This window comes from Podarcis tiliguerta, assembly GCF_965153285.1.
Source record: "Podarcis tiliguerta genome assembly, chromosome: 10".
NCBI lineage: Eukaryota > Metazoa > Chordata > Lepidosauria > Squamata > Lacertidae > Podarcis > Podarcis tiliguerta.
The window spans coordinates 47,520,483-47,548,232 of NC_139543.1; the positions used below are offsets into that span (position 1 = coordinate 47,520,483).

A 27,750-nucleotide genomic window follows, 5' to 3' on the forward strand; every position below is an offset into this window, starting at 1 on the left:
TGTCTGGGTTAAATGCAGAGAGAGAAGTGTTAAATGATACGATCATATATTTGGTTATGTTAAAAAAAACCAACCCCACAAAAAACTTCATTGCAGATATCAGTGTAGCCTCTCTCTTTTCCCTCCCTTTGCATCCTCAAAAAAAAAAAAAAAGGGGGGGGGATTTGCTATGCTAATCCCAGCACCTGTCTCTGCCTGGGACAGTAAAAAAAGCAAAAGCAAAAAGGTCTGGGGGTGGAGGGTAACACAGCCTCGTATACTTTTTTGCTGTCCCAGATTGTGTTCCCTCTGACGCACCTAGTGCCCAGAACATATATCTCTTTGGCTCCTATGTGCTTGCTTGCTTGCTTTCTCCCTCTTCGCCCATTACTGCATTCCGTTCTTCCTGATTGTCATTCTGTGCTTCTGGGAACTGCAGGAGAATTGTTCGTCTTCAGTTTAGGATTCCTAACTTACAAGGTTCCGTTCGTTTATGTGCGCCTTGGTTTAGCTGTGCTGGATCTCAAGGGGAGGGGGAGGCAGAAAGGCTGATCTGAAGCCATTCGGGCAATTCATGTATATTTTCAGCTGAGCTAGTATCAACCTGCGTATAGACCCAGAGGCCTGAGCCAAGTATTGCACAGCACTGCCAGGGACCTGTGCTCAAGACTGCAGGAGGGGAGACGCAGACTCAGAGTTCCCGTTTCTTTGTCTGCCTGGTGTACAGCTGGAGAAGCCTTTGGCTATGTATGGTGTATATTGCATGGATTACCAATACCCCGTTGTCCAGGTAAGTAGAGAAAAGATCACAACTGAATGTTGTTCATGTTTCCAGTTGTACATTGTTAGCTCCCTGCATTGCTTTGAGAGGAGGCTGATATTTTTCCAGGCTCAGCTGTTTTGGTTTATCCAGATACACTTTTTCAAAAGTACTGCATTTACCTTTTGCTGAAGTTGGCATCTGAGTTGAAAGCTTGAGGATCAGAGTCTTATGGGAGAAATTTACATTTTACGGAGGAGGTTGTTCCTGATATAAATTCCAAGGATATATATGTGCATTTTTAAGGAGTGAGAAATTATTAACATTAAAATCCACCATATGGCATTCTTGAGATTTTCTTATTGGTTGATGAGTGCTGCATCACTAAGGAGCATGTGACTTGAAGATACCTCCTTTCTAGCTCCAACAACCAGAAGAGTGATATTTCTATCTCAAACTCATTCCTAGTGAGCTGATGTGCTATAACTATTCTGATTCACCTTATCCCTCACTACAAAAGTCCAATGTTAATGTCCTGATAAAAACAAAGTATTTGTTCTTGTAAGTGTTTCAGACATTTTTAAGAGCAAGAACAATAATAAGGATGGGAATGTTTGATAACATTCTCATTATTTTTAATAACTCCCCCCCCCCTTTGGCAATCCTAAGGCTTAGTCAAGGTTCTGGTATCCTAAGCCTCTTTGTATGTTGAACAGACATCATTTTTTAGAAATTTCCTGCTCATATAGCAAGTCTGAGAATGACAGCTTTTTGTATTAATAGGAATGACCATTCATTTTGCTCCATATTATTTCGAATAAGTATTATAGTAGCTGATTCTAAGGTGGCTACTATATGAACTGCCTTTAGTTACCTGGCATGTTTCTTTCTGGGGATTTTTCTTCTTTTTCAATGCCACATGTGACATGCTGGTTTTATTACAGTCGTTACTGTTAAGGCTCCAATCCTCTACACAGTTACTTGAGAACAAATCCCATTCAACTCATTGGGATTTACTTATGAGTAGATATGACTGGGACCACAATGTAATTTTTTGTTCATCAGAATTGTCACTGCTCCACAGTAAGGTATTGATTCCTGTGATAACAGTTTTATCTCTATTTAATGTGTAATCATTGTGAAGAACTGGGCCAGAAGAACTATATAATTGTACCACGGGAGAGGTTCTAAAGTAATCAGTTGGTATTTCATACCCAGTAAATAGAGAATAATTTTTGCAATCTGATTATATCTGAGAAGACCAGGCAATCACCTATTATGTCATTGTGTTTCTGTTTTTATATTTCCCACAGAAGTCAATATCTGAAGTCTGCCTTGTATATTTTGATAGTTATTGGTAGCAGTTACACACACTTGAATAGTGGTGATAAAATTTACGCTTCATGCTTTAAAGGGACGTGTTTTTAACCATTTCAGTGATTATGTTATCTCTGCATTCCTTCTATTTGAAACTTTTAGTGCATTGGATTTTCCATATTTTAGTTCTTTCTTTTACTGATCTTGAAGCTGTCTGGAATGATTAATCACTGGTGTATGGAAGAGTGAAGTTTTGAACAACCTTCACCATTGTGTAAATAATTGGGTGATCAGTTAATCTTGAAGCATTTTTAAAGTTTAATACCAGATTTTTGCATATTTAAATAATAATTCTGACATGTTCCCATCATCAGTTAGATCTCTGTTTTCTGCTGCTCAAAATATACCATCTGCCTAGACCCAGAATCCACATCCTTCATAGTATTTCCGTTGTGATTGCATTTATTCTTAGAATGCAGAATTGTGTGTTTCTGTTTAGGAGTCATGGAGTACTTCTATTCAGAATGACAAAGTGCTTGATGAGCTCTTGGGCTACAGCTTGGAATAGAAAGAATTCATACAGAAGCATATGGAAGACTTCTGGTAGACATTATCTGTAATAATACAACCGACATGCAGAAATATGAGCTATAAGCCTGTGTCTTTGTTCAGAAGATAAATTAGTATATAGGATCTTGTTAGACTACTATGCGCTTAAGGTCATGTGATTCTACATTAAATGTATCTCTTGGTTGTCAACATTTATTCTAATAAATGTGCTTTGTGTACTGTATTCCTAAATACAGATTGGAGATTTGTTCCCTCTCTGTTTGAGCCAGTACAGAAATGTAGATAATTTACATTAAAATGTAAATCTTATCCTATCCCTGTGAAACCCTTCATGAATATGGTTAAGAGAATGGGTTGATTACCCAAAGCAGTTAAAAATAGAGAGCATTTCCTTCAGCACTCCAGATATAATACTAAATGCTGAAAGTATCCAATTTAAGGTTTGGTCTGCTTGCCTGTGAAGGGACGCGGGTGGCGCTGTGGGTTAAATCACAGAGCCTAGGACTTGCTGATCAGAAGGTCGGCGGTTTGAATCCCCGCGACGGGGTGAGCTCCTGTTGCTCGGTCCCTGCTCCTGCCAACCTAGCAGTTTGAAAGCACGTCAAAGTGCAAGTAGATAAATAGGTACCGCTCCGGCGGGAAGGTAAACAGCGTTTCCGTGCGCTGCTCTGGTTCGCCAGAAGTGGCTTAGTCATGCTGGCCACATGACCCGGCAGCTGTACGCCGGCTCCCTCGGTCAATAAAGCAAGATTAGTGCTGCAACCCCAGAGTCAGTCACGACTGGACCTAATGGTCAGGGGTCCCTTTACCTTTACCTGCTTGCCTGTATACACTGTTTTTCAGACTTTTTTTATGACCCATCACATAGCCACCACTGTTGCACACGAGTAAATACCTGAAATGCAGTCTGAGAAAGCCTGCAAATATAAAAAAGATGGTTAGCTCATTGGTATGAACAAGTCTTGCAGTCCTTTGCATTAGCAGGCCTAAGGAGGTTGGTGGGGAGAGAGAGGAGAACGTTCAAACACAAAGATTGCTTGAATGTGCCAGCAATATGTCCTCCACTTTTCTTAAGAGGCATATAAAAATATCCTCCCAACATTCTAGCTGCTATGCTACGAAGGATCTTGCCTTGCATTATGCATAAATCAGCTGGGTTCATATGTTAAAGACATATTATTAGTTATTAGTTCATGTATTTATTTTCTTACATTTATATCCCACCTTTCAAATGGAGTAAGGTTACCAGACGTCCCCGTTTCCCAGGGACAGTCCCTGGATTTACAAATCGGCCCCCTGACAAAATCCATCTATTTAGTAGGAAATTGAAAAGTTGCCCCCGGATTCATTGAAAAAAATATGGCAACCTTGTTATGGAGCCCAATATGGCATACGTGTACAGTGGTACCTCGGGTTGCATACACTTCAGGTTACAGACTCCGCTAACCCAGAAATAGTGTTTCAGGTTAAGAACTTTGCTTCAGGATAAGAACAGAAATCGTGCTCCGGCGGCGCGGCAGCAGCAGAAGGTCCCATTAGCTAAAGTGGTGCTTCAGGTTAAGAACAGTTTCAGGTTAAGAACGGACCTCCGGAACGAATTAAGTACTTAACCTGAGGTACCACTGTAGTTCCAAGGTGATCACCCACCAAATACTAACCAGACCCAAATCTACTTAGGTTGAACAAGGTGTTGCCCTCATGTGCTTTCATACTATACCCTGAGCCCAGTGGGTACCTGTCCTGTCCAAGCTAGGTGTGGAGTATCTGTTCTGCTGGTAGTGCAGAGCTCTGAAGTGCATGTGGTGTGATGTGATGAGGTAACACTCCCTTCCTATGAAAAGAAAGCTGTACATAACATTATTGGCACTACCTGAATTTGTTCTGACTTACTAGCAGAAACATACTTGGAGCTGCACTAAAAGGCTAAGATTACCCCCTTTCAATCTACTGATTGTTTTTTATTAATAAGACTTCTGCACTAAGGCCCTTATCATTCATGGCCTCAGAGCAGCTCACAATAAGAAAATAAAACCAAAGGAATAAAAGCAATAACAATAAAAAGCAGTGGATAACAATTGCCATGGGCAATTGTTCAAGAGCTTTGGATGGCAGTTGGGCCTTTTGTCGGGTTCTTCTTCTTCTTCTTCTTCTTCTTCTTCTTCTTCTTCTTCTTCGTTATTTTCTATTCTCCCAGTAGAATTTGTCGATTGGATATAAGAACTGTGTTCAAGAGCAGTGGCTGATTATGGATTGGATATCTTTTAGGAAAGCTGTATTGCTGAGAAGTGCCCTTGAAGAAGGTCTTGAAAAAAACACATTGGGCATTTCCTGTGTCGCGAGGAAAGTTTACTGTTTTAGAAATGATACAAATGTGCATTACCCCTTTACCTTCAATGTTTTTATTTCTTGTGTTTAGTGCTCCCCCGTTTTTGCCTTTGGCTGTTTGTTAGTAGACAGTAGATTTAAGAGGGATTGGCATTAGGTTAAAAGTTTGGAATATGATTATATTTTTGTTATCTGCACTTGAAATTACTGTCCTCATGCTGATGGACTTCACTGACACACTTTGGGGAGTTCTCAGTTATGCTGCATCAATGCAGGTGAGTCTGATGCTATGGGTTTTGTAACTCAGACTGTAGGGAAAATATTAATGAAGGGCCTTTTCATCAGAAATGAAAACATTTTTTTTAATGTCCCCAGAGAGAGAAGGATCAAATGGCTTTATCTCAAATGACCTTAATAAATGGATTTCTTTGATTCTAAGCACAGGAGGAAAATCAACATGTTAAGGTTAATATTATTCCACATGTTGTAAACAGTGTAGACTGCGATTCCACAAACCCACATGTTGGTTTGGGAGAAATAAATCTATGCTGTCGCTATCCTAGTCTACCTGAAGGCCAAGCAAGATGTTCAGAGTTGCCCTTAAAATTGCAGTTTATGATGAAAGTGGGGTGATTTAGCCTTGCTATAACCGTAATAGACCCACATGCTTTGCATGAAGGAAGGGCTTGGGAATGCAGACACAATAACTTCCTTGATCTTACCTAAGCTAAGGACACCCCACCTCTGCAATGATGAATTCTCAGGATGAACCTATCTGGGATCAGGTCATTTCTATATTGGTACACAAGGATTTGTTTGGGATATCAAAAATTGGTTAAGAAACCACCAAATGTAATCAAATAGGAGTTTGTATTGCGACCAGTTGGGGAAATTCACCATCTCCTTACAAGATGTACTACAGGCAGCTGAGAAACATGGATTAATGTAGCCTTTAGTTCTCCATATACTTAGCTTGCATTCCATTATTCTTTCTGCTTGCAGAACATGAAATCTTGGCACTTACACATTACTTTTATGGTGACAGTTGTTCTCCAATGATAGAAATTTAAAACCTCTCTCTTCCCGCCCCCAATTGTAGACTAATGAGTCACAGATATCTAGGCCTTGCCATTCATTACTAAAAAGAATTACCTGTACTGTAGTCAGAGACATATTTGTGCTATTTTTGACAGATTTAAATTTTATACAGAAGCCGATACATTAAACATAAGTACTCCATCTTCCTTCTCTTTCTTTCCCCTCTGTGGGTGGGCAATGTTGTAATATGGGGGTGGAGATGGTGAAGATAACAGATGGTTGTAACTTTTGTAAAGCATTGTTAATCACAGTCAAATAGGGAAAAAACAGCCTTTCTTGAAGACCCAGATATGATGTTAATTCCATATTCTGTTGTTCCATCCAAGTGGCTACTTTTGAGGGAAACACATGGTTTTTAATTAGCCGAATCTATGTATTGGAGAGACATTGAAACAATAAATTTAGTCAGTATAGCCTAATAGTGTGTAATAGACTGAGCTAGGAATCAGTCCCTGGCTTATCCCTCACTTCTGCCATAAACTTGGTAAGTAGCATTAGGCAATGTCAGGGAACTGCCATCAGTGCTGGAGGGAGAGAGCAAAATCCAGAGGGATTCCGGAGAGCGTCCCGGGATTGGGAGAGGCAGCCCATCTTCTGGGGAAGAGAATCAGCGTAGCACCAGTGGAGAAGGGGGGCAGATGGGGGAAGCGGCGAGGCGGTCCCATGACTCCTTGCCGGGGACCAGCAGGGAGAGTAGAGGTCCTCCGCTGCCTACGCCCTCCTTGCGCAGAAGGCTTTCGCGCAGAGAAAGTAGGAGGAGACTAGGCGTCAAAGAGCTTCTTTGCTGGAAGAAGTTTAAGAAATGCCCACTGACGGATTCTGCCAGTGATTGAGACAGCCACGGGTGAGTGGCTGTCTGGACAGAAAAGGTTCACTCAGGCAATCCAGCCAGGTGTTTGCACCAGCTTACGCACGAGCAACCCCTAGAACCACTACAGGCAAGCTGGAGATAGAAGAGACCTGGTGTCAGTGGGTGACATCTTTGGGCTGTTGGCCCTGCTGGAAATCCTGTTTTGGCTCCTCTTTTCTCTCATTCTTCTGATGAGCATCAGGTGGCAGTCATTGCAGTTGCCCACCATGCTGAATAATGCTGTGTTGCACCATGGAGAATTAGTGTTGGTTCCCCATTGCTCATTGAAAGAAGCAGTGCTTGTTAAGCCTGCCTACCTATCCCCTATCTGATGTGAACCAAGTGAGCTACCAGAGGGAAGGCCATTGACATTATCCTGTTCTCTGGTTGTTATGGGGGACACTCTTGCTTCTAAGGACTATCCCTTTTCTCTTCCAATTCCTGGGTGTGAGACTCAGAGAGGGATGTGGAGACTGTTGCTTCATGGGCAGAGGGATGTTGAGCTGGAAAGGAGAGTGGAGAAGTAGAGAAGAAAGATGAGGCTGAGAGAAGGAGGGTGGCTGTGGAAGGGAAAGCCCTTTGGGGGAACTGTGACAACACACGGTGACAGGATTTCAGAGAAAGAGAGAAGGGTGCCCACCCACCGCAGGCTCTACCATGGCATGACCAGCAAGTGACCCCCAACAGACTTACAGCCAATTGAATGTGACCCTCCAAAGAAGAAGTTTCCCATCCCTGGTCTAAGGAATAGATCTAACCCAAAGAGAGTGTTAGCTGCATGGCAGATACTATGGCAGTGAAATTGGTGGTCTTCCTCTTTTTGTCATTGTACATTGGACAACAAAATTTTTTATTAAAGGATTGGTAGGAAAGGGGAGTGGCTTTGAAGATGTGAACATAGAAAGAGTGAGTGTGAAAGCTGAGTTGCCTTAGTTCAACATACTGGTGTGTCTTTTTAAAGGTGTGAGGGAGCAAAGCAATTAACAGGATGCTATGCCCTTGGATATTTTTGGTGCTCAGTTGATGGCCTTTACCACTCAACCCCCCACCCACCACAAACCCTGCATCTTGTGAGTGTCTTTTCCCAAGCTTGAGTATAAAAATTGCTTCCACCTTGCTTGTTTTTTACTTGTGAATTATCTAGCATAGTGCTAAAAGCTACTATAGATTTATATACTTTGACAGAATAAGCACACACATCAAGGCTGCCTGTTCAGATGCAGGCTTTTCTTTAGGATACATGCTATTCATCTTTTGAACAGATGAAGGCAGAGTTGTGATGTGTAGGGTTTTTCCCCCACAAGAAACAATTATTTATAGAGACAATCTGAATTTTACCTCCCAGTGTGAATCACATCACCTTTGTAGAATTGACTCTGTGGTTCTTTCCCCGTAAATTTGTTCTTGTTTAGTCGTTTAGTCGTGTCTGACTCTTCGGGACCCCACGGACCAGAGCACGCCAGGGCCTAAATATTGTGTTTTACCAACTGGTCCCGTGCAGCAGGTTTCATGCTAGTATTTTTGCCACAGTTATCTGTAACTCCATAACTTTCAGACTAGATTAAAATTCATGGTGTTACCTTTTAATAATGCACTTTCATTGGAGTTGAGTCTGAGTGTGTTTGCTCGTTAAGCAGAGCTGAAAATAGAATAAATCTCAGAGAGCACTGCTGTTGATGGAACTTGCACAGCACTATCCATTCACACCACCATGAGAGGCATCTCTTCAGTGAAGGTGTTGTAGAACGTTTTGATTTCATGAAGCGTGTGCTTGTCTTCTTCTGCCACTACGTACTGGTTTCCCTCCAAAATGGCCTCGGCCGATCCTGTGGATGTAGTTCTCACAGGGTCATTAAAACAAAAAGAGATTGTGAAGAGCTCCAAAAGGACCTCTTCAGGCTGAGAGGTGGATGGGAAGTAATATAGCAAAGGCAAATGCAGTTCAATGCAAACAAGTGCAATATTATGCATTTTGGCACACACACAAAATTAAGATTAATTTCACATGGGGTTTGAACTGGTGGTGTTAAGACCCTGGGGTTGTAGCAGATAGCTCAGTGAAGATGTCAACTACCGCGGTGTGTGGTAGCTCTGAAAAAGGCCAATTCCATGCTTGGGATCATTAGGAAAGGAACTGAAAATAAAACTGCTGATATAATTCTATTATAAAAAATCTACCGTTCAACTGCTTTTGAAATACTGTGTGTAGTTCTGGTCACGTGACTTCAAAAAGGATATCATAGAATTGGAAAAGTTTAAGAAAAGGGCAACCAAAATTATTCCCCTATGAGGAAAGGTTGCAGCATTCGGGACTTTTTAGTGCAGAGAAAAGGCGAGCAAGAGTTGACACAATAGGAGTTTATAAAAAGAGAAAGAGGAGAGAGAAAACTTATTCTCCTTCTCTTATAACACTGCAACATATATGGCCGTCATTGGAATGTTGGAAGTGTCAGGGCAGATGCAACGAAGTAGCTCACACAGTGCATGGTTAACCTATGAAACATGTGGAGGCAGCAGTGGCCACCAGCTTGGATGGCTTTAAAAGAGGATTAGACAAATTCATGGAGGAGAAGGTTATCAATGGCTACTAGCTATGCTCTGCCTTCATGGTCGGAGACGGTAATGAATACCAGTTTCTGGGAACTGCAGGAGGGGAGAGGGCTCTTGTGTTCACTTCCTGCTTGCAGGTTTCCCACTGATGTGGACCACTGTGGGAACAGGATGCTGGACTAGATGGGGGCAGGGTGGGGCAGAAAAAAAACATGAACAGAGCAGAAAGGCTTCCTAACTGCTCGGCTGCAGTAGCAGCCATGCTGCAAGCACACACATTATGGGGCATTTGTCTCTCCACCCCTGTCCCCCCCCAATAGGTAAAGGTAAAGGTACCCCTGCCCGTACGGGCCAGTCTTGCCAGACTCTAGGGTTGTGTGCTCATCTCACTCTAGAGGCCGGGAGCCAGCGCTGTCTGCAGACACTTCTGGGTCACGTGGCCAGGGTGACGAAGCTGCTCTGGCGAACCGGCACCAGAGCATCACACGGAAACACCGTTTACCTTCCCGCTAGTAAGCGGTCCCTATTTATCTACTTGCACCCGGGGGTGCTTTCGAACTGCTAGGTGGGCAGGCGCTGAAACCGAGCGACGGGAGCGTACCCCGCTGCGGGGATTCGAACCGCCGACCTTTCGATCGGCAAGTCCTAGGCGCTGAGGCTTTTACCCACAGCGCCATCCAGGTCCCTCCCCAATACCTAATCATAAATTGCAGGAGCAAGTACAAAGAATGCAGGAGGAGCCATGTGGAGGAGCCAGCTTGTGGTTTACATGCTGAATGCCCCTGATTTGAATCCAGGGCCCATCTACAAACTACAGCAGGAGGGAATTGTGCCTGCCACCATCCATATATTCAGGCACACCTCAGCTGGTCAGCAGGACTGTTTCATGGACCGATAGCCTGATCACTGCATGAGCCAACTAGCACTTTTGGCCCTTTCCCCCTGACCTTAGTATTTCTCCTCTGGTGGTGAAACTGATCTTGTGTCCTACTGCCTTTCTATACTTCACGTTCACTTCTAATGCCTCTTGCTTGCCTGGGTGGAGGATAGAAGGGGCAAAGTGTAGAAACCAGCCCACTGTACAAAAGGTATAATTTGCATTTCTTTGTTCCATCTACTTTTCCTTTGGCCCCACCTATTGGTGGCATATGGTCCCTGGAAAGTTGTGGCCCTTCAGGATGAAAAATGTTCCCCACCCCTGGACTAACTAGACAGTGCTCTCATCCAAGGAAGGAGCATAAATGTAAAATGGTAGTATGTACAGCATTTCTGTTGGTTGCATTTGCCACTATTTGGAGCTGATTTCTAGCATCTGTAATGCCTTTTCCCACTTCTTTCTGCTGGTATTACAATATGCGGTTGCTCTGCATGTCATTATTCCATAGTTGTAGGAAATGGTGGTGGTGTGGTGCAGCCTGAGGTTTTGATACTGTACATTAAACTAGGCGGAAAGCAGATATATGAGGGGGGTGGGTGTGTGTGTGTGTGCGCGCGCGCACACACACACACACCACACAAAGTATTTTTCTGCTTCCTCTACTGAAAAAATGGTGTTTGGATGAGAGTCCCACAGATTGCATATGCATCAGTTTTGTTTTTTAAAATAAATTTTCATTATTTTTGCCCTGTTTGAGCTCGTGATCATAATATGAGCTGTTTTTTTAAAAATAAAATAAAATTAATAAAAAACTTTTTTGAAAAAAGAACCAGGATTCCCTCTGGGGATGTGCGCATATATCAAGTTACTAGGGTAACTGTAATTCTGGATCTAGTACATAATCAGACATGCAGTATTTTTTTCCATGGAGCCAAATAAACACAAAAGAGCACGAGAATACAAATTATTATTTATTAAATTTCTATACCGCACTTCATCCAAAGATCACAGGGTGGTGTACAACATAAAAACACAAAAAAACCTGTGGTGGGATGCTGTATTTGTATATTTACAATTCTGATTTAATATATATTTTTTAATTGAATGCTACCAACCGAGCTCTAACAGTGTGGTGGCATATAAATGTAAGCAAAGAAAGCAGAAGCCACAGTCAGGCATCTTCTTGGGGGAGCCCTGTAGCCATGTTCATTTCAGCATCATAAACTATATTGGATAAACCAAAACCACACCAAGCAAAACCATATTTTCCGGGGCGTTTGCTTCCTTTCAGATTTAAGCGCGCGCGTTCTCTCTCTCTCTCTCTCCCACATTGGCAGTTCTCTTTCTCTGTTTATTAATATCACTTGGGCTGGAAGAAGCTCTGCCTTGAGAGAAGAGAAAAAAGCAGCAAAGCCAACCGCCCTAATGGGTGCCGAGTTCAGTTAGGGTTTCATCTAGGACGACATTGCCCGTGTCCAAGGTGCGTGGAGGTGACATTGCAGGTATTCCTTTTGTGTAGAAGAGAGTTCCGCCCGCCATGTGCAAGCGTGCCCGGGCAGCTGGAAGGGCTTGGAGCTCTTTTGTTACCCGGAGCTGTGCTGTCTACGCCTCCTTGACTGGATCGAGGCTCTGGCGCCCGCCCGCGCTTCCACCGCGGCCCGAGTAATCCTATACCCGTAGGCGCGCAGAGCCCGGAAAGAGGATGCCAGCAGTATCCCAGAGGCCCCTCTGCTTGACTCCGAACTGGCTCTGCAAGCGCCCAGGCGGGGACGGGGGACGGGGAGGAGGAGGAGGAGGCGGGCCTTGGCTCTGATTAATTACCTTAGGCATTCGGGGGAGGGACTTCCAGCCGCCATCTGGCTGAGATATGGGAGGGAGCTGCGGAGAGGGCGGGCGGGGGAGAGACAGCCAGAGAGGAAGAGAAAAGAAAGGAAGAAACACGAGAGAAGAAAGGGAGGAAAACCAGGATCAAGGGGAACCCCCCGCTCCCTCTGGGTCGCCATTCGGAGACGGGGCGCAAAGCAAATAGGCAAAGGGTTCTGCCACAGCCCCACCTGGCGGAAGGGTCTTTCTTTCCCCTTTCTCCAACACCTCCCTCCCCCCGTTTTGGTTTATGGAGAAAAAGAAAATGGTCACTCAGGTAAGGCTGCGTTTCTGTGGTGCTGCTGCTGCCTGCGCCGCGGCCCCTGCCATCCCCGCACAACTCCGAGCACGGGGAAACGGGAGTGTCTTGCAGCGGCTTCGCCTCCTGCAGGGGGGGAAAGAGCAAAAAAAAATAAAATAAAAAATGGTGCCTTCTTATAACGTTCGCTCTAAGCTGCGGGAAGATTGCCGTACATGGGAGTGTGTTTGTGTGTGTGTGGATGTGTGCGCGCAGCCATCCCTGTTCATTCTGCTCCATAGCAAATTCCTGTTTCCTGTGCTGTGCAGCTGCAGCTCAGGAAAGACCCTGTGGGGATTTGTCTACCTCTTTGTCTTGGCTTGGAGGGGGAGGGGGGGAGAGGGACTGCAGAGGTACGGAGGGCTTTGCTACCAAATTGCAATGGCACGAGGGGCTTCCTTCTCCCTGGGGTCCTGGTGCAGTTTGCATGAGGCTACTAGAGGATTGGATTCTGAGTTTCTTTTCAGAATGAATCGCTTCCATGCTGGCATCCTTTCTTGAATCAATAATATTAGGTTTGGGGTATTTGTTTGTTTGTTTATTTATTCATTTGTTCATTCTTGCTCTTAGCAGCTTAGGTTTCCTCCGGGAACCAACTAATGATATGTAGCAGTATGTAGTGGCCATAGTGCGATATGATCCTTGAGGTTCATTCTGTTTTACTCATCAAATCTACCTTCCCTTAACACCCCACCCCCTGCATAGCAGCGGTGCAGTGGGGGGCATACGCAGGTCTTCTTGCAGGTTTGGCTGAACCTGCATTTTAATGACTTCTCTGGGACAAACAAAGGTAAACACCCCCCACCCCAACCATTTCCCCAGGTGTCTTGTCTAAGCTGAATGCTCTCCAAGCTGTGAGGTATGTTTCAGCTAGGCATAGACACAGGAAGGCAGCTGCCTATAATTTCCCAAGGAAACAGCGTTGGCACTGAAGGCAGGTGAGGATTTCTCAGGGAATTTGCCCAGTGTTGAAGAGCAGTCATTTTTCCTGCTCAGCAAGGGGTGTTATCTGATGCTGCTTGTCATTTAGAGCCTTGGTGAGTGGGAAGGAGGTGTTTTTCGTTTTTAAAGAAAGCATGGAAATCTCCCAAGTTGACATAGAAAGGTAGTATAGGAATTAAGAGAATTCAACAAAGGGGGGGGGGCAGTAAACAGAGGAGGTCAGGAAGCAACATCATTAGAGCCAGACTTCTTTACTGTTTGCAGTTATATAATGCCCTGCAGTGCCATGCAGAGATGGGTACCTTTGGGGGGGATATTCCCAAGGCAATTTTTTTTTAGTAAACTTTTAATCATACAAATTTGATACATTCTTTGGAATCTTGCATCATTTGACATGTAACTTTTGTAACATCACACATATATCCATCACTGTTATTTAAAATTAAATCTCTGTTAAGCTTTGATGAGATCATGCATGGCCGACTTCAGGGAGCACTGTATTCCGGATGACTGGCTCAGAAGGAGGTTGCTACAAGCCTGGTACCAGCTTGACTTCTTCAGCCCTCAGACTTGCATTGATTTTAGTGGTTCAAAGGCAGGAATATCTAGCCATTCATGGGCCCATTGCAGGTCTTCCTCTTTACTACAGACTCTCATTACTGTATTTATAATCTTTTTAAAAAATCCAGCATACTTGTATTGGGACAAATAACAGTTTCAAGGGATTCTCTAGGACAGGCTTCCACCACCTGCTGTACTCCAGATATTTTGGACTACAACTCCCATCAGCCCCAGTCAGCATGATTATGGAGACTAGGGCTGATGAGAGTTGTAGCCTAAAGCATTTCGGCAACACCACATTCGGGAGGCTGCCCAGCAACATCATCCAAAGGCCTTCTCAGTATTTTTGTAGTTAGATTTTTTTCTTTTCAGTGTAGCTCGTATTCTTATATAATAAGCATTGTTAGGCATATGAAACCTGGTGTGTGCTTTATTTAATGTGTGTTTAGCTCTCCCCCCCCCCCACATAGGCATTGTGCAGTGTATGTATGGTTCCACATTTGTATAGCTGCTTTTCGTAGGTCTGAACTCATGATTAACATATAGAACTGTCCAAGAAATCCTGGAGTAAAGATAGGCATATGTTGATATTCTTGTCATGTGCACAGAAAGTGAAAAGGCTTATAAGCTTATCAAGGAAGCTTAGAGGACTCCCACATGCATAGGCTGAGGAAAGTCTGTTCTGTTTGTCCTAGAGAAAAGAGAGAAGGAAGTAGAAGCTGATATTAAGACTCAAGAAAGGCCATTCTTAACTAGCCTTGGCTTTGTGACCCTAACCTTCGTGTACATAACAGGGGCATGGAACCTATAGTCCTCCACATATTTCTGGACTACAACTCGCATCATCCCTGAGCATTGGCCATGCTGGCGGGGGCAAATGGGAGTCTAGGACCACAGTATACAATATATAATTTCCAATTTGGTTTTGAACGTTTGTGCCATATTTATACTTTAATTGCACAAGCAACCTGATAAATATAATGTTTATCTGTAATCCCACATTAAGAAAGCAGTGTTTTGGTTGAATGAGTTAGCATGGCTGCATGAGAGAATGGACTTCCTTGGTTCATCCTAGGTGCTTTTTTTTTTAACCTTTAGGACAGCTTTCCCCAACATGATACTCTCCAGATGTTTTGGACTATAGTTCCTATCATCCCTGTCCATGATGACTGGATTTGATGGGCTTTGTAGTTCCAATCAACTGGAGGGCACTGTGCTGCAAAAAAGCTTTAAGGTGGCATTATGGAATAATTCCTGAAGGTGCACACATTCTTGTAATCCAGACTTTGGCTGTTGTGTTCAGAACTGCTGATCACAAGTCATGTCTCAATGGGGCTTCGTTACATCAATTGCTTTTGGAGTCTCTTGAATGCATCAGTTGCTGTACACAAGCATTTTTGGTTAGTATTATGACACCAGCTAGATTGGCTCTTTTCAGAGTATGTTTCCATGAGCAAGAACCAAATTAGTTGCTCTAACCATATTAGTTGCTCTAATTACTTTGGTGAATGGGATAAGCTTCTGCGTCCAAATATGTTCAGATACTTGTTTTTTGGTTTTTTTTGGTAAGAGAATAGTACCATTTGCACAACATATTGGTGGTGTACTACTGCTGGTATAAACAGTCGCTTCTGGGGATGTGTGCTCCAGTGGAAGAGGATGGAGTGAGTGCCTCTTGGTTCACTCCTGTACAATATGGTTATATGTCTAAGACTGGATTGAGAGGCAGTAGGGAAGTGTTACAGAATCTGCCACATGCACTCGAAACTGACAATTTAATTTGTATTTCTGCATTTACAGTGTGTTAATGTATAAGTACACTTCATCAGTGAAGTACCATTAAAATAGATGCAGAGAACTGAAGTTGGTACTAAAATAGCATTTGTTGGCTGGAATGCTTTAAAAATAAGAGCCCCATGTTTCTAATTATGTGTGAAACCTTCGTCACAAAAGTGCCCCAGATTTGTTCCTTAGGCCTCATTTAGGTGAATTTAGCCTGAACTCAGCCCAGATAGTCCTGCAGATGAAATGGAAAGTGGAGAGAGAGGGAATTATATATGTTAAAGGAGTTTCCTTTTTTTGGCTATACTTTGAAATTACTAGCGTCTGGAGAACAAAAACGCCCTCCCTTTTCTTTCTTGGACAGCCCAGTGCCTTGCTGGCGTTTTATTCAGTATCTGTTTCCAATCAGAGATGAGAAAGAGGGGGTAGGTACTGTACTGAGCTTCCAGGAGAACGGAAAAGGGTGTGCTGCCCCTTTAAAGCTGTTCAGCAAGCCCATGTGGCAGTAGCCCGTTCTGGAGTGTGTTCCTGTGCAATGAATCACTCATTCCATTGTCTGCTCCCCCTCCCCTCCTGCTTGGAGAAATGGAGTCTTTCACCTGGGCTCCTGCCTGCTTACAGTCCCTACTCTTTAGGTAGGGGGAGGGGATGCTCCCTGTAATTAAAAGCAGACGGAGGAGAGCTGCTGCTCCTTTCAAAGCTATGCCGTGCTGAATGAGCCGCAAGCTGGGGAGTGGCACTTTTGCCCTTCCTGGTGGGGAAGAGGTAGTAGCATTCCGAGAGGGTAGGGCGGCTGGCATTTCTCTTTTCTGGAAGTTCAGGATCTCCTTGAAGGATTATTTGTCTCCATTTTGTAAGCCCTCTGAAATGATTTGACTCCATTCTGTCAGCAGCACACCCCCCCCAACAGCTCTCCACCCCCATTCTTGGGGTAGGGGGTGGGGGCTCCAGCTAGCACCGTTTATGTTGGCATGTGCTCGACTAGCTGCGCTGTGCCCAGAACTCGAAGAGGTGTTGGTTTTATGGATTTCAGACTCGCTCCGTTTTTTTGGTGGTTTTTTTTTTAAAACGAACCAGCAGCTGCTTCATATTTTCCAACCATTCCCTCTCCCCCCCCCTTCCTTTGCTTCCCCCTCCATTATAACCCGTTCCTTGCCAGGCCCCACGCCAGTCTGTGACAAACAACTGTAGCCAGACACTGCAACCCCAGCCTGCTTTTTATAAAAGCACGAATGCAGGAGTTCCTTAAATGGAGATTTGATTTAAATCTGAGCAGCGTTCTGCTTGGCAGTGTTCTGATTCATTAGAGGCTGTGTGTGCTTACCATCCCTCCATCTTCTCCCTTGCCCATATCTGTTTTATGATCTTCCCCTGCTCACCCTACAGTCATAGCCAGGCCAGTGAATGCATCTTTGTTAGCCTTATAATGGGATTAGGATGGGTGCTGTATGTAGAATGGGGACAGTTGCAAGGGTGATGTTCTAACCATAAGCATTCTCTTATATGAAATTATCTTCTTTGTTTATACTTAAAACGCACACATTCAAGACAGTTGCTGCTCCTCCCCTTGCAATATGTTGCAGGATTATTCTCATTCTCTGCCTGCCTACACTACAAGTACAGTGGTACCTCGGGTTAAGTACTTAATTTGTTCCGGAGCTCCGTTCTTAACCTGAAGCTGTTCTTAACCTGAAGCACCACTTTAGCTAATGGGGCCTGCCGCTGCGCCACCGGAGCATGATTTCTGCTCTCATCCTGAAGCAAAGTTCTTAACCTGAAGCACTATTTCTGGGTTAACAGAGTCTGTAACCTGAAGCGTATGTAACCTGAAGCGTAGGTAACCCGAGGTACCACTGTAATGTATTACATGCTCCTCTTATTCTTTCCCCCTTATATCAGTTCCCCCTTATATCTGCTAACACTCTCAAGCACTTTCCTGCGTTATAGTTCACCCTTTATGGGTTATCATGTACACTTGAAATAAGGCCTTTCCTGATGCAGTTTCATTTTCCTCCTTTGTTTTGATGGCAGAATTCACACTAATCTGCTTCCTTCTCAGTAAAGATTGTCACTGTCAAATCATCTCATTGTCCGTGAGTTTGACCTTCAGTCGACTTTACCAATGGTCCCTGGCATGGCATATGGTTTTGCTAAAAGTTAATTGGTGCTATAGCATGTGGCATGCATTGTTTTGAACCATCTGGGTTTATATCTATTCCATGTGCTACAGGGCTCCCTTGTGTAGACAACATTGCCCCCCCCCCCTTTTCTTCCTGTCACACTAGATCTTCCTAATGATCATACTAGTTTGACTTCATCTTTTAGAAATGTTTAGATATTGTGGTTAAGTGCAGGCGATTGACTTAATAAATTAAATTCAAACAATCCAGCTGATTTCGGAGAAGTGTAATAAAGGCATGCTGGTGCTGCTGGGAAAAACCCATACCTGCAGGCCACTTTTCTAAGAGGAAATGAACAATAGCACCCTTGCCTGAAATGTAGGGATATATTAAAACCTGTTAATTGCAGCTTGAAGAAAACTACTTACAAGTGGCCTAGGCATGCCAGATCCTAGAGGGAATCCTTGAAATCCCTCCTTACTGGGGATTTTAAACTGGTCTGGATCTGGACAGATTGTTTTATGCCCTTGTTGCTCCATAGTCTCAGGAAGCTGCTTTTAATGAGCCTAAGCTGGGAAGTTGTATAAAGGGGAATCTGATACACCAGTGCCATTTGCTCAAATCTGTGTCCCAAGAATAAGCCATAGCAATTTAATAGATTTCTAGTTGTGGAAATAAGGTAGCTTAGAAAGATAGAGCTCAGGACTGGGGATTGGTAGATCAGGGTTCTATTTCTGGCTGTTTCGCTGGAAAGTCTTTTGCAGCCATTATATTAATACTGTTGCAAACATGCAAAGTATTGGTTCGATATCCTTTGAAGAAGAGGTCCCAACATGATTTATTAGCTTAATGGACTGTGGAGAGTTGGCCAGAGTCATTTACAGATAAAGGCACATGATGGCTCCCTGTGGAAGCGCATCTTCTGGCTATACTGATAAAAGCATGAGTTCTTCACGATGGCTGAGATTACAGTGAATTAATACTGTGCATCTTCTAATTGGAAAGCTTGGCCTGCTTGTGAGAAAAGTAATTGGAGGACATGATATGTACATGGGGGCATTTCTGACCAATAGGGGGCTGATCTGCTGTCAGCTGCAGCTGCTTCCTTCTTCTTCTCCAGCTTCTATGCTTTTTTTGCCATTTCTTTCTATTTGCCTGGTTGCTTCAATATATTTTGATCTTAAAAAAAGAAAAAGAGAAAAGCGTATGTGCCAAGGTCACCCAAATTGTCTAAGTCAAGTTGACTTTAGTTGACTCTGTAAATTAAGAAGTGTGGAATTATTACTCTGCCCCCGCAGTTTCTGCGGCGTTACCATACATTGAATGCACCCTTTCAAGCATATTTGCACTGACATTCCCAGAAGCTGCTTTTTAAAATGGATGCAGAGTTCTTCAAGCTGCTGAACTCTTTGTTAATACCAAGTATTCTGACTGAATGGGAGTAAATCATAGAATGTAAACCTGTGCCTGGAAAATCACCCCCTTCTCCACTTGTCAAGCACAGCCCTTTTCTCCCCTAAAACGTTTCCCTCCAAATTTCTTCAGCAAAGCCACTACAGTCTTACCTCCCACATCTTTTACTTTGATGAACCTTCCCCCATTCTTACTACTACCCTGAGGGATGCTGTGGTTTTCTAGCCAAGCCATATACACCCCACGTCATAATGCTCACGCAAGATGACAGGAGCTGCATTAGGAGTGCAGAATTACTTCCCAGTCTGTATGAGCTAGTTGCACCTTATGAGTTGTTATTGCAGGGTCAAACATTCCCTGGTGTGGGAATTAAGGGTTTTCTAACCCTGCCACGAGCAATTGTTTAATTGGTTTTCCTTTCTCTGGGTTCTCTTTAAAGTGCATAATGACTCTACCCTGGTTGATCTTGCTGGTGTCATATCTGCAGAGAGAATGGACTCTGCCAGCTGAGTTATTAGTTCTGGCTTAGTTATGCTCTTCCTTGGTTTAGTTAGGCTTTGCTGTATCAGCTAGAGAACACTGACCTGCTCTACTCCAACTTGAAATAATAATCCCTCTTAACTTGCAAAAGAATCCATTATACGGTAGCCACAGAATACAACATTAGTTATTTAAAAACTAGAGAGTGTATAGGAAGGCATTGGTTTAGTCTGCAATAAAAAGGTGACACCAACCTTCCCCAATCTGGTGCCTGCAAAATGCTATGGACTACAAACCCCATCAGCCTCAGCTAGCAAAGCGTTGGGGAAACCGTACACAGAAACTTAGTGACTGCTTCACAACAATTGGGGTTTCTGTAGCTCAGGTGATGGAGCATGAGACTCTTAATCTCAGGGTTGTGGGTTGGAGCCCCACATTGGGCAAAACATTTCTGCACTGCAGAGGGTTGGACTAGATGACCCTTGTATTTCCTTCCAACTCTACAATTCTTTGGTTTTTTCCTTCAATATCTGCCACAACCTGATAATGTGCAGGGCATGATGTGAGACATACTTGGGAGTAAGTTTGTGCACATGCATGTGTATTCAGCGCACTTTTTATAAAAAGAAGTCTTTGTATATTTTATGGAATGCTAAGTCCTTTCCAGTGTTTCTGACAAATCACTTTAAGAAGCATGTCAAGTCAAGATCAGTAATCTATTGTGGATTGATAGTGAGAGTGTTTTTTTTAATCCTATGATGACAGTAACAAGATTCTGCTTTAGAGACAGTAGTCTTCACATATAGATTTTTGGTCTGCAGCAACTACCTTTGGTTGACTTTATTTTTGTTGGAATTTTGGGGCACTTGGAGGGTTTAGTGATTCTATTTAGTTATTTACAATTCAGTTAAAACATTTTAATCAACTATAAAGGTTATCTTGATGGGTAAGCAGATTTTAAAGCATTTCAAAATATTTTTTAATAGCATTGCTTATAAAAACTGCAGTTAAGAACCATTTTAAAAGAGGCAAATCCCTCATCTATTATGATGTCTTCTGTGACACATCATCTAAAAACAAATGCCCTTTATTTCTTAGACCTGTTGTTTTTCTCACGTGCAGAATTAATTAATTGACTTCAACTCACAAAACTAATCAACTAAGATTTATGTAATCATTATACAGCCCCTGTTATTGTTTTGCTTGTAGACTGAACCATTGTTTTAGCCAGTTTTGCTTCGGTTTCTAATCGCCACACCTCCGACATCAAACAGTACAATTCTTAGCACTTTTCATTCTTCTATCTTGCATCAAAACTGGACGTAACACAGGTAAATAAGAATAAATTGGGTTAAAAAATCTGTCAGCTGTAAGGTGCCCTTTCCTCAGAGTCTGGGTGGCAGCTTCTTAATATAGAGGCAGCACATAATCTAAGGAAAGGGAACTGGCTCATGGATTCAGGTCTCATTTTGTATGCAGTAGTGATGCACCTATGTAGATTCAAAGGTGAGAGTGGGAGAAGGGAGCAAAGGGAATGATCGCATAACCAGTTAGAAGCAAGGTGATTCTGATGAGAAGAGGAGAGGAAAAACATTAGCGCAGTTAATGGGAACTTGAAAGAGATGTAGGGGGAGAATGGCAGAATCAGTACAAAGACTCTACCAGCATAGAAAGAGGTGATTTTAATATTAGCACTGTGTGAGAGTGCCATTGCACCTATATATGTTGTCCTTGAAAATTTACTGAAGCCATAATCACACATAGCATTAGTAGTGCAGTAATCCCGCCCCTGTTGAGTTCTCTTACACTGCTAAAGTTTTATATAAATATTGGATCCATGTGGGCAGGGACAACAACATGAATGTGATATGCATAGCTCAGTAGTATAGCAGTACATGGAGACCTAATTGTTCCCTCTTTGTTGTACCATCCATAGTCCAAGTCCTCAAAGAGCATTCTTCTGGTCTACACAACTGTGGTTGCTCCCCTGAATGCTCATCAGAAAGCCAGGTCTCCACAGTGTTAGAAACTCAGATTTATAAGCTAGGTGCCAAATAACGCCTTAAATCTAGGTTACGGTCAACACAATGGAATTTCTGTTCTCCAGGGGGTTGGACTTGATGACTCTCGGGGTTCCTTCCAATGCTGTGATTCTATGATCCCAACTACATTGCTTGATTTTAGCTTGCTCTTACAACAATTCACTTGTCCTGGTATGCAGTAAGGAGAAACAAACACAGTGGAAATGGAAATTGTATTAACCATGAACTAAGACAAAGGTTTTTAAACTGTGGCTAATTTCTAACACTGTGCACAAAGGGCACATGAATTGTCATGTGCCGGTATGAGTACTTGTATACACGCATGGAAAACAGCTTGCTTCCTATATATTAAAATATATATTTTATTAGGCTTGCAATCCTTCTAAACTGTTCCCTACATTTCAGTTGGTCCATGACAGTCTCCTAATGAATACCACTGGCGCAGAGGTGGCTATTTAATCAAATTTAAATGAATAATGTGCAGAAAGTATGTGTTTTTCATATGTGTATGTGTGTATACATGTGTATCTTTACCTCTTTTAAGATTTAGTACAATACGAAGCAGAAGGTAAAAAAAAAATACCAACAGATATCAAATCATAGCATGACTCTCTCTTTCCACATCGACACTTTTTTAGGAATGCTTCAAACATCACAGCTGTTCTATGTGGTTAGCAGTAACACGTGATAAATTGCGTGCAAACTACATAAAGTATACCATATGTGATTCCACTATTGGCTGTGGCTTTCAAGAATTGGAAATGTAGCAAAATAAATGCATGTGTGATCATTGCGTGGAACAGTTGGCATGTAGCTTGCATGCAAGTTCTTAAGCAGAAGTGCTTATCCTGTAGGAGTTAATGTCTGAAGAAACCTTGGGAGAATGGGAAATTAGGGGCGAAGATTTAACTCTCTTATTTGGGGGTTTAAGGTACAAACTGGGAAGAAGGCTACAAATAGAAGACCCTCTTCCAAACCCTCAAGCGTAGAGGACCAGGAAGCCAGGGGAGTGTGTTTTTCAGCACACAGTGCTGTTCTTTTTCTTTTTATTGGCAACAGGCAGTCAAAAAGAATAGAGCAGTTGTTGGGGTTGATGTGATGCAGATGATGGGAAAGAAAATGGCCCCAGAATGCAGACAGTGGCACTGTTTTTGAAAATCATACTGAGTTTTCCTCACTGGAATGAAATGTTTCTGTTTTTGTGTGAGAGAGTATGAATCTTTCTTGAGAGTCTTAGAATTCTCAGAGTGTTAGGTACTGATGGGCTAAAGAGATAAGAGCTAGATAGCTAGGTGATAGGTGGAGACAAGGCAACAGCAGTTTCTTTTTGTTTTCTTCCCCATAGATAAGGAAGCCTATTAGTCCTTTTGTAAACTAAACCCCAGTGCAGAAATAGTGCAGCTCTGATGCGGGGACTAAAATTACTTTGCTCCAATATAAATTATATGCACATCTGGCAAAAAAGAATTCAACAAGAGGCTTAAGTTGGGAGGACCCTGAGGAATAACCTGAGTGGGATGGTTGTCTGAAAAATTAGGTATGCTTTTGTTATTTAATAGTAAGCAGTGAATCGGAAAGGAATAGCTAGTGATTAAGCTGTGAAATGCCATCCAATATCTGGATATGAATTGTATTTATTTGAACAGACTGCAGAGGATTGCAGTGACGTCAAATGAGAAATTTTCTACTGTACAGGGTTACTTTAAGGTGTCACACATCTTTCCATATGACGATAGTGCCAGGCAAGAACTTTAGAAAGGAATTGGTGATACACATATAATGTATTGTTGAATGAGTAACTTCCAAGTTCATTATCATTCTGGAAGCTGGTTCAGATAAACATTAGAGTGCTTGACATTCATAAGCCAGGTAAAGAAAAATGGGAGTCCTCTGAATTGTGTTATTTATTCTTGCACTAAGGAGAGAGAAAAACGGCGTATTAAATCATTTTTAGATGAGTATGTGTGACATATTGCACATATGAATAATTGGTTTAAAGGTGTGATCAAATTGCTTCAGTATTTAATTCACCTGTAAGGAGATCTTCACATACACCTAATTTGTTAATTTTTCCAGCTACCTGTCTGGTATAAGATTGTGATTAATTCATCATTGCAATATGCAGATATAGATAGATAGATAGATAGATAGATAGATACACACACACACACATTCTCTCTCTCTCTCTCTCTCTCTCACACACCCACCCACCCACCCACCCACCCATTAAATACTTTTCCTATTCACTGATACTCCAAATTCTGGCTGCTGCAACATATCAGATCTATAGCTTTATCTGACTTCCCAGCTCCTTCAGACATTTTCAGTTCCTGTTCAGCCTTCTCGAGACTTGCCTCCAGCATCCATAGCAACTCCCTTCATCCCTGCCTTGCACAAAGTCTGTTCCTTTCAGTTCCTGTATATTACCCCAAATAATGTGCTTTGTTCTGAAAGCTTTGGCCACTTGGATCTCCCTCTTGTGCTCCAGTTTTTCGTGAACAATCGGTGTGTAGGCTGAGAGGGTAATGCGTCATTGCTCACAGAAAAGCCCTCTAAGCCGTAATATCCAGTCACAATGGCATAGGGGCCTCTTCAGATAATATTAGTGAAATGCATGGGACTGCCCTTAAAGATATCTCTTATGTTTCAGCTGCTGCAGAATGCTGTGCTTTGGAGACATAATCATTAGCATTGTCACACTGGCTTTTAATTAGCATCCAAGTTCTTCATAGATTGGGACCCATGTACCTGCCTCTTTCAGTTGGAGCCTCCATGATTTCTGTGCTTCTGTTCTGTCTACATTTCTTGATTGAACGAAAATAAAACATTGGCCACAAGGATTAGAGTCTTTGGCTACAGTAGAAGGCATTGGGTTGGTTTGGCGCTTGTTTTGTTCTCTCTCTCTCTGTGTAGCTGCTGCTGATTCTATATTGTTTTCATTTGTTTTTATATGAACTGTTCTGTGTTGTGAAAGGATGGCACATAAATGTATTAAACAAAGTTTTAAAACCTCCTTGTAATTTTATATTGGAATGGAAAAGGAATGTTTGGATACCAACCCTTCTGTCCCCTCCCACCTCTCCATTGAGGATGGAGGAATGCTGTGTTAACTTAAGGACCTTGTGTTTGTTTGAGTTCAGGGTCTCTCAGTTTATTTGGTGTTTGAGGAAGGAGCGGTAAACTCAAGGCCTGTTCAACATTTCTCCCAATCTCAAATCCAGGGCGCATGAAGTATAATTTGAATTGGAGCCTTTTACTTCTAATCACTTCCAACCATGAGGTCTACAAATACAGAAACCCTTACCAGGGTTGGGTTTTAGTATGCCTGGAATACAGTTACTGCTAGGGCTTATAATTCATTTAATTGATCTTGCAGTTTTTAGAAAATGAAAGGAAAATGCAGTGTTTCTCTTGTGAGTTTGGAAAAGGACGTGCAGAATAACAAATGGACAGAACTTTTTCTTCTAGCAACTGACTTGTAATGAATGTTCGGGTAGTCTCATTACCTTTAACCTTGATACTAAAACAGGACATTTTTGCTGGCAGCCCCATGTAGAGTCTAATTCCATCCTCCGTCATAACCATATTAGAGGGTTACTGTGATGCTTAAACACTGATCTGAAAGAATCTGATATACATACATTAAATAAATAAGTTGTCCTCCGCCTCACCCTAGGCAGAAATCTGTTTTTCTAAAATCACCCATTTTGAAGTGAAGGAAACAAAGAGTGCTTTAGTAGCTAACTTGATTTACTAAACTAGCTCACTCCCTTGAAATTCTAGAATGAAAGGAGTAGTATGCCAGTGCTATAAAATAAAACCAGTTATGCAAAAGACATAAAGAAAATAGGCTCTTACTAATAGGAAGCATGTAGCTTCCTATTGTCAGAAAGCTTTTCACAAATGTTATCTTGCAGAGCGAGAGAGTTACTGTAAGGTGAACAACAAATAACGCAGTGTATGAAGAGAAATTGTTGGGGGTGGTCAACGGACTTGCCTCTCGGTTAAGTGGTTGGTAATCTAGCACAGAAGGCTGCATTCAAGATTTCATTTTATTAAAAAATGAACCTAACCTTTGGGGAAGAACCTAGTAGCATAAAGATGATAGAAATCAATAATGTGTGGCTTTAATATATCTATTCTTTTGGATTAAAAAGATGAATAATTTGGGTGGAGGGGAGCTGCTTTGATGTTTCCATAGAAGTGGCCGTGGTAATATAATCAATTGGTGTCTGTTCCATAATATGGTAGGGCTGGGTCTTCCAACTCTTCCTTCAGCGCATTGCCGGCTCTGCTGTTGGAAGGTAACTGAAGCTGCAACAAACACAAACCGTTGGATGTCTCAGGTGCCCAGTGGAGGCTTCAGAAAGGAGGGGGCATTGGACAAGATGCGGTCGTGGCCTTCCAGTATTAGTGTATGCTTTTATCCTAATAGAGTTCTTATTGGGATGGCTGTGTCCTGAAATATTTATTGGCCTGTTTAAATATTAAATGCCATGAAGGCCGTACAGCATGATGGTAATTCTGGTGCCTCAGGGGATAGATGGGTCTGCATGTTGGCCCTTTATTATCACTGGAGGAAACATATTTTGCTACTCTTCTTTCTGTTACCACCCCAGTAGTACCTTAATGTATTTCCTTTCACCCAAGGCTCAACTTTTCTGTTAAGACCCCCATCTTAGTACCTCTGTTGGCTGACAGATAATCTTGTTTCCAAACCTGTATCCTGTGGTGTGTTGACTCACTAAGCTAGCCTGTGAGCTCTAGCTCCTGCTGTCTTGGCAGCAGTTAGTGGAGTGGCAAGATTCAAGGAGCAAGGTGAAGCATCAACAGAGGTTGGCTGAAGCTAGTCCCTTGGCTAATCAGACAAAAAAAATGCAAACCCCATTCTCTGCTGAAATCTCTTCTAGGATTTCAGACTTTATCATGAAGCTAGTTATGCCTTATTTTGTATTTAGTTGGGTCTCTTGGGTCTGGCTAGAGTGCGTAGTGGCATATATCCCAAGCCTTTGCCTGCTATCGCCACGTTTAAGACCAACTGTGTACAGTGGTACCTTGGTTGTCAAATGCCTTGGCCCCCGAACAAATTGGCTCCCCAATGCCGCAAACCCAGAAGTGAGTGTTCCAGTTTGCGAACGTTTTTTAGAAGCCAAATGTCCAACGTGGCTTCCCCAGCTTCTGATTGAGTGTAGAAAGCTCCTGTAGCCAATTGGAAGCCACACCTTGGTTTTCGAATGGTTCCAGGAGTTGAACAGACTCCCAGAATGGATTAAGTTCAACAACTAAGGTACTACTGTATAGGAATCCCCACTGGGTTCACAGCAGGAAGGGCTTGGGTACAACACTATAAAATCATTGTGGTCAGTAGAGCCTCCCAGAATCAAGCACTGTCATAGTAGACACTCGGAGAAGTAGACTGCAGCTGGATCAGCTGCTGACTAAAGAGATTTATCATAATGTTAAAACAGGATTAGAATGTTCTAATCCCGGTTTAGCCATGAAAACCTACTGGGATGCTGTGAGTTATCATGCAGATGGACTAAGAAGTGCATCAGATTGCAAACATAAATGGTTTGAATTTATGGTGGTTTCTAAAGTGAAGGCTGGTGTGTTGAAGAAGCTATCACAGATGGTCTTTTGGATTCAGGAAACAGGAGTGTGTGTCAGTTCAGCTAAGTCTTTTGAGGTTGAGGCTATGCCTAGGTTGTGCTCTTGATTGTACATGATCTCTCATAGTGATGTTGGTTTTGGATGCATCAGCCTCGGTTTCCAGGGTATCTATATTCCAAGGAGTGTGATGCTGTTTATCTGGAAGAAGTCATTTGTATCTTTTGCTGCTTTTGAAAAGAGGCTATTGAGGATAGCTGTGGGGCTTCGTATAGAGGTCGTTCTCAGGCGAAGTTGCATTATCATTGCAGCAGAG

At 42.6% G+C, this 27,750-nt stretch overlaps 1 protein-coding gene across 29 annotated transcripts in view; it reads left to right on the plus strand.

Annotated features, from left to right (window-relative positions):
• RBFOX2 (RNA binding fox-1 homolog 2) overlaps positions 1-27,750 on the plus strand; it is a 170,941-nt gene that overhangs the window by 65,816 nt on the left and 77,375 nt on the right. The window contains exon 1 of one of the 29 annotated variants that reach the window (XM_083400791.1): positions 285-769. The exons of 25 other annotated variants lie outside the window; for them this stretch is intronic. In XM_083400791.1, the coding sequence (XP_083256917.1) occupies positions 725-769 (45 nt within the window). In that variant the 5' untranslated portion in view covers positions 285-724. Of the gene's footprint in view, positions 1-284; positions 770-27,750 lie in introns of those variants that run through there. 3 more of the 29 variants (XM_083400788.1, XM_083400793.1, XM_083400789.1) reach the window with 3 other exon arrangements.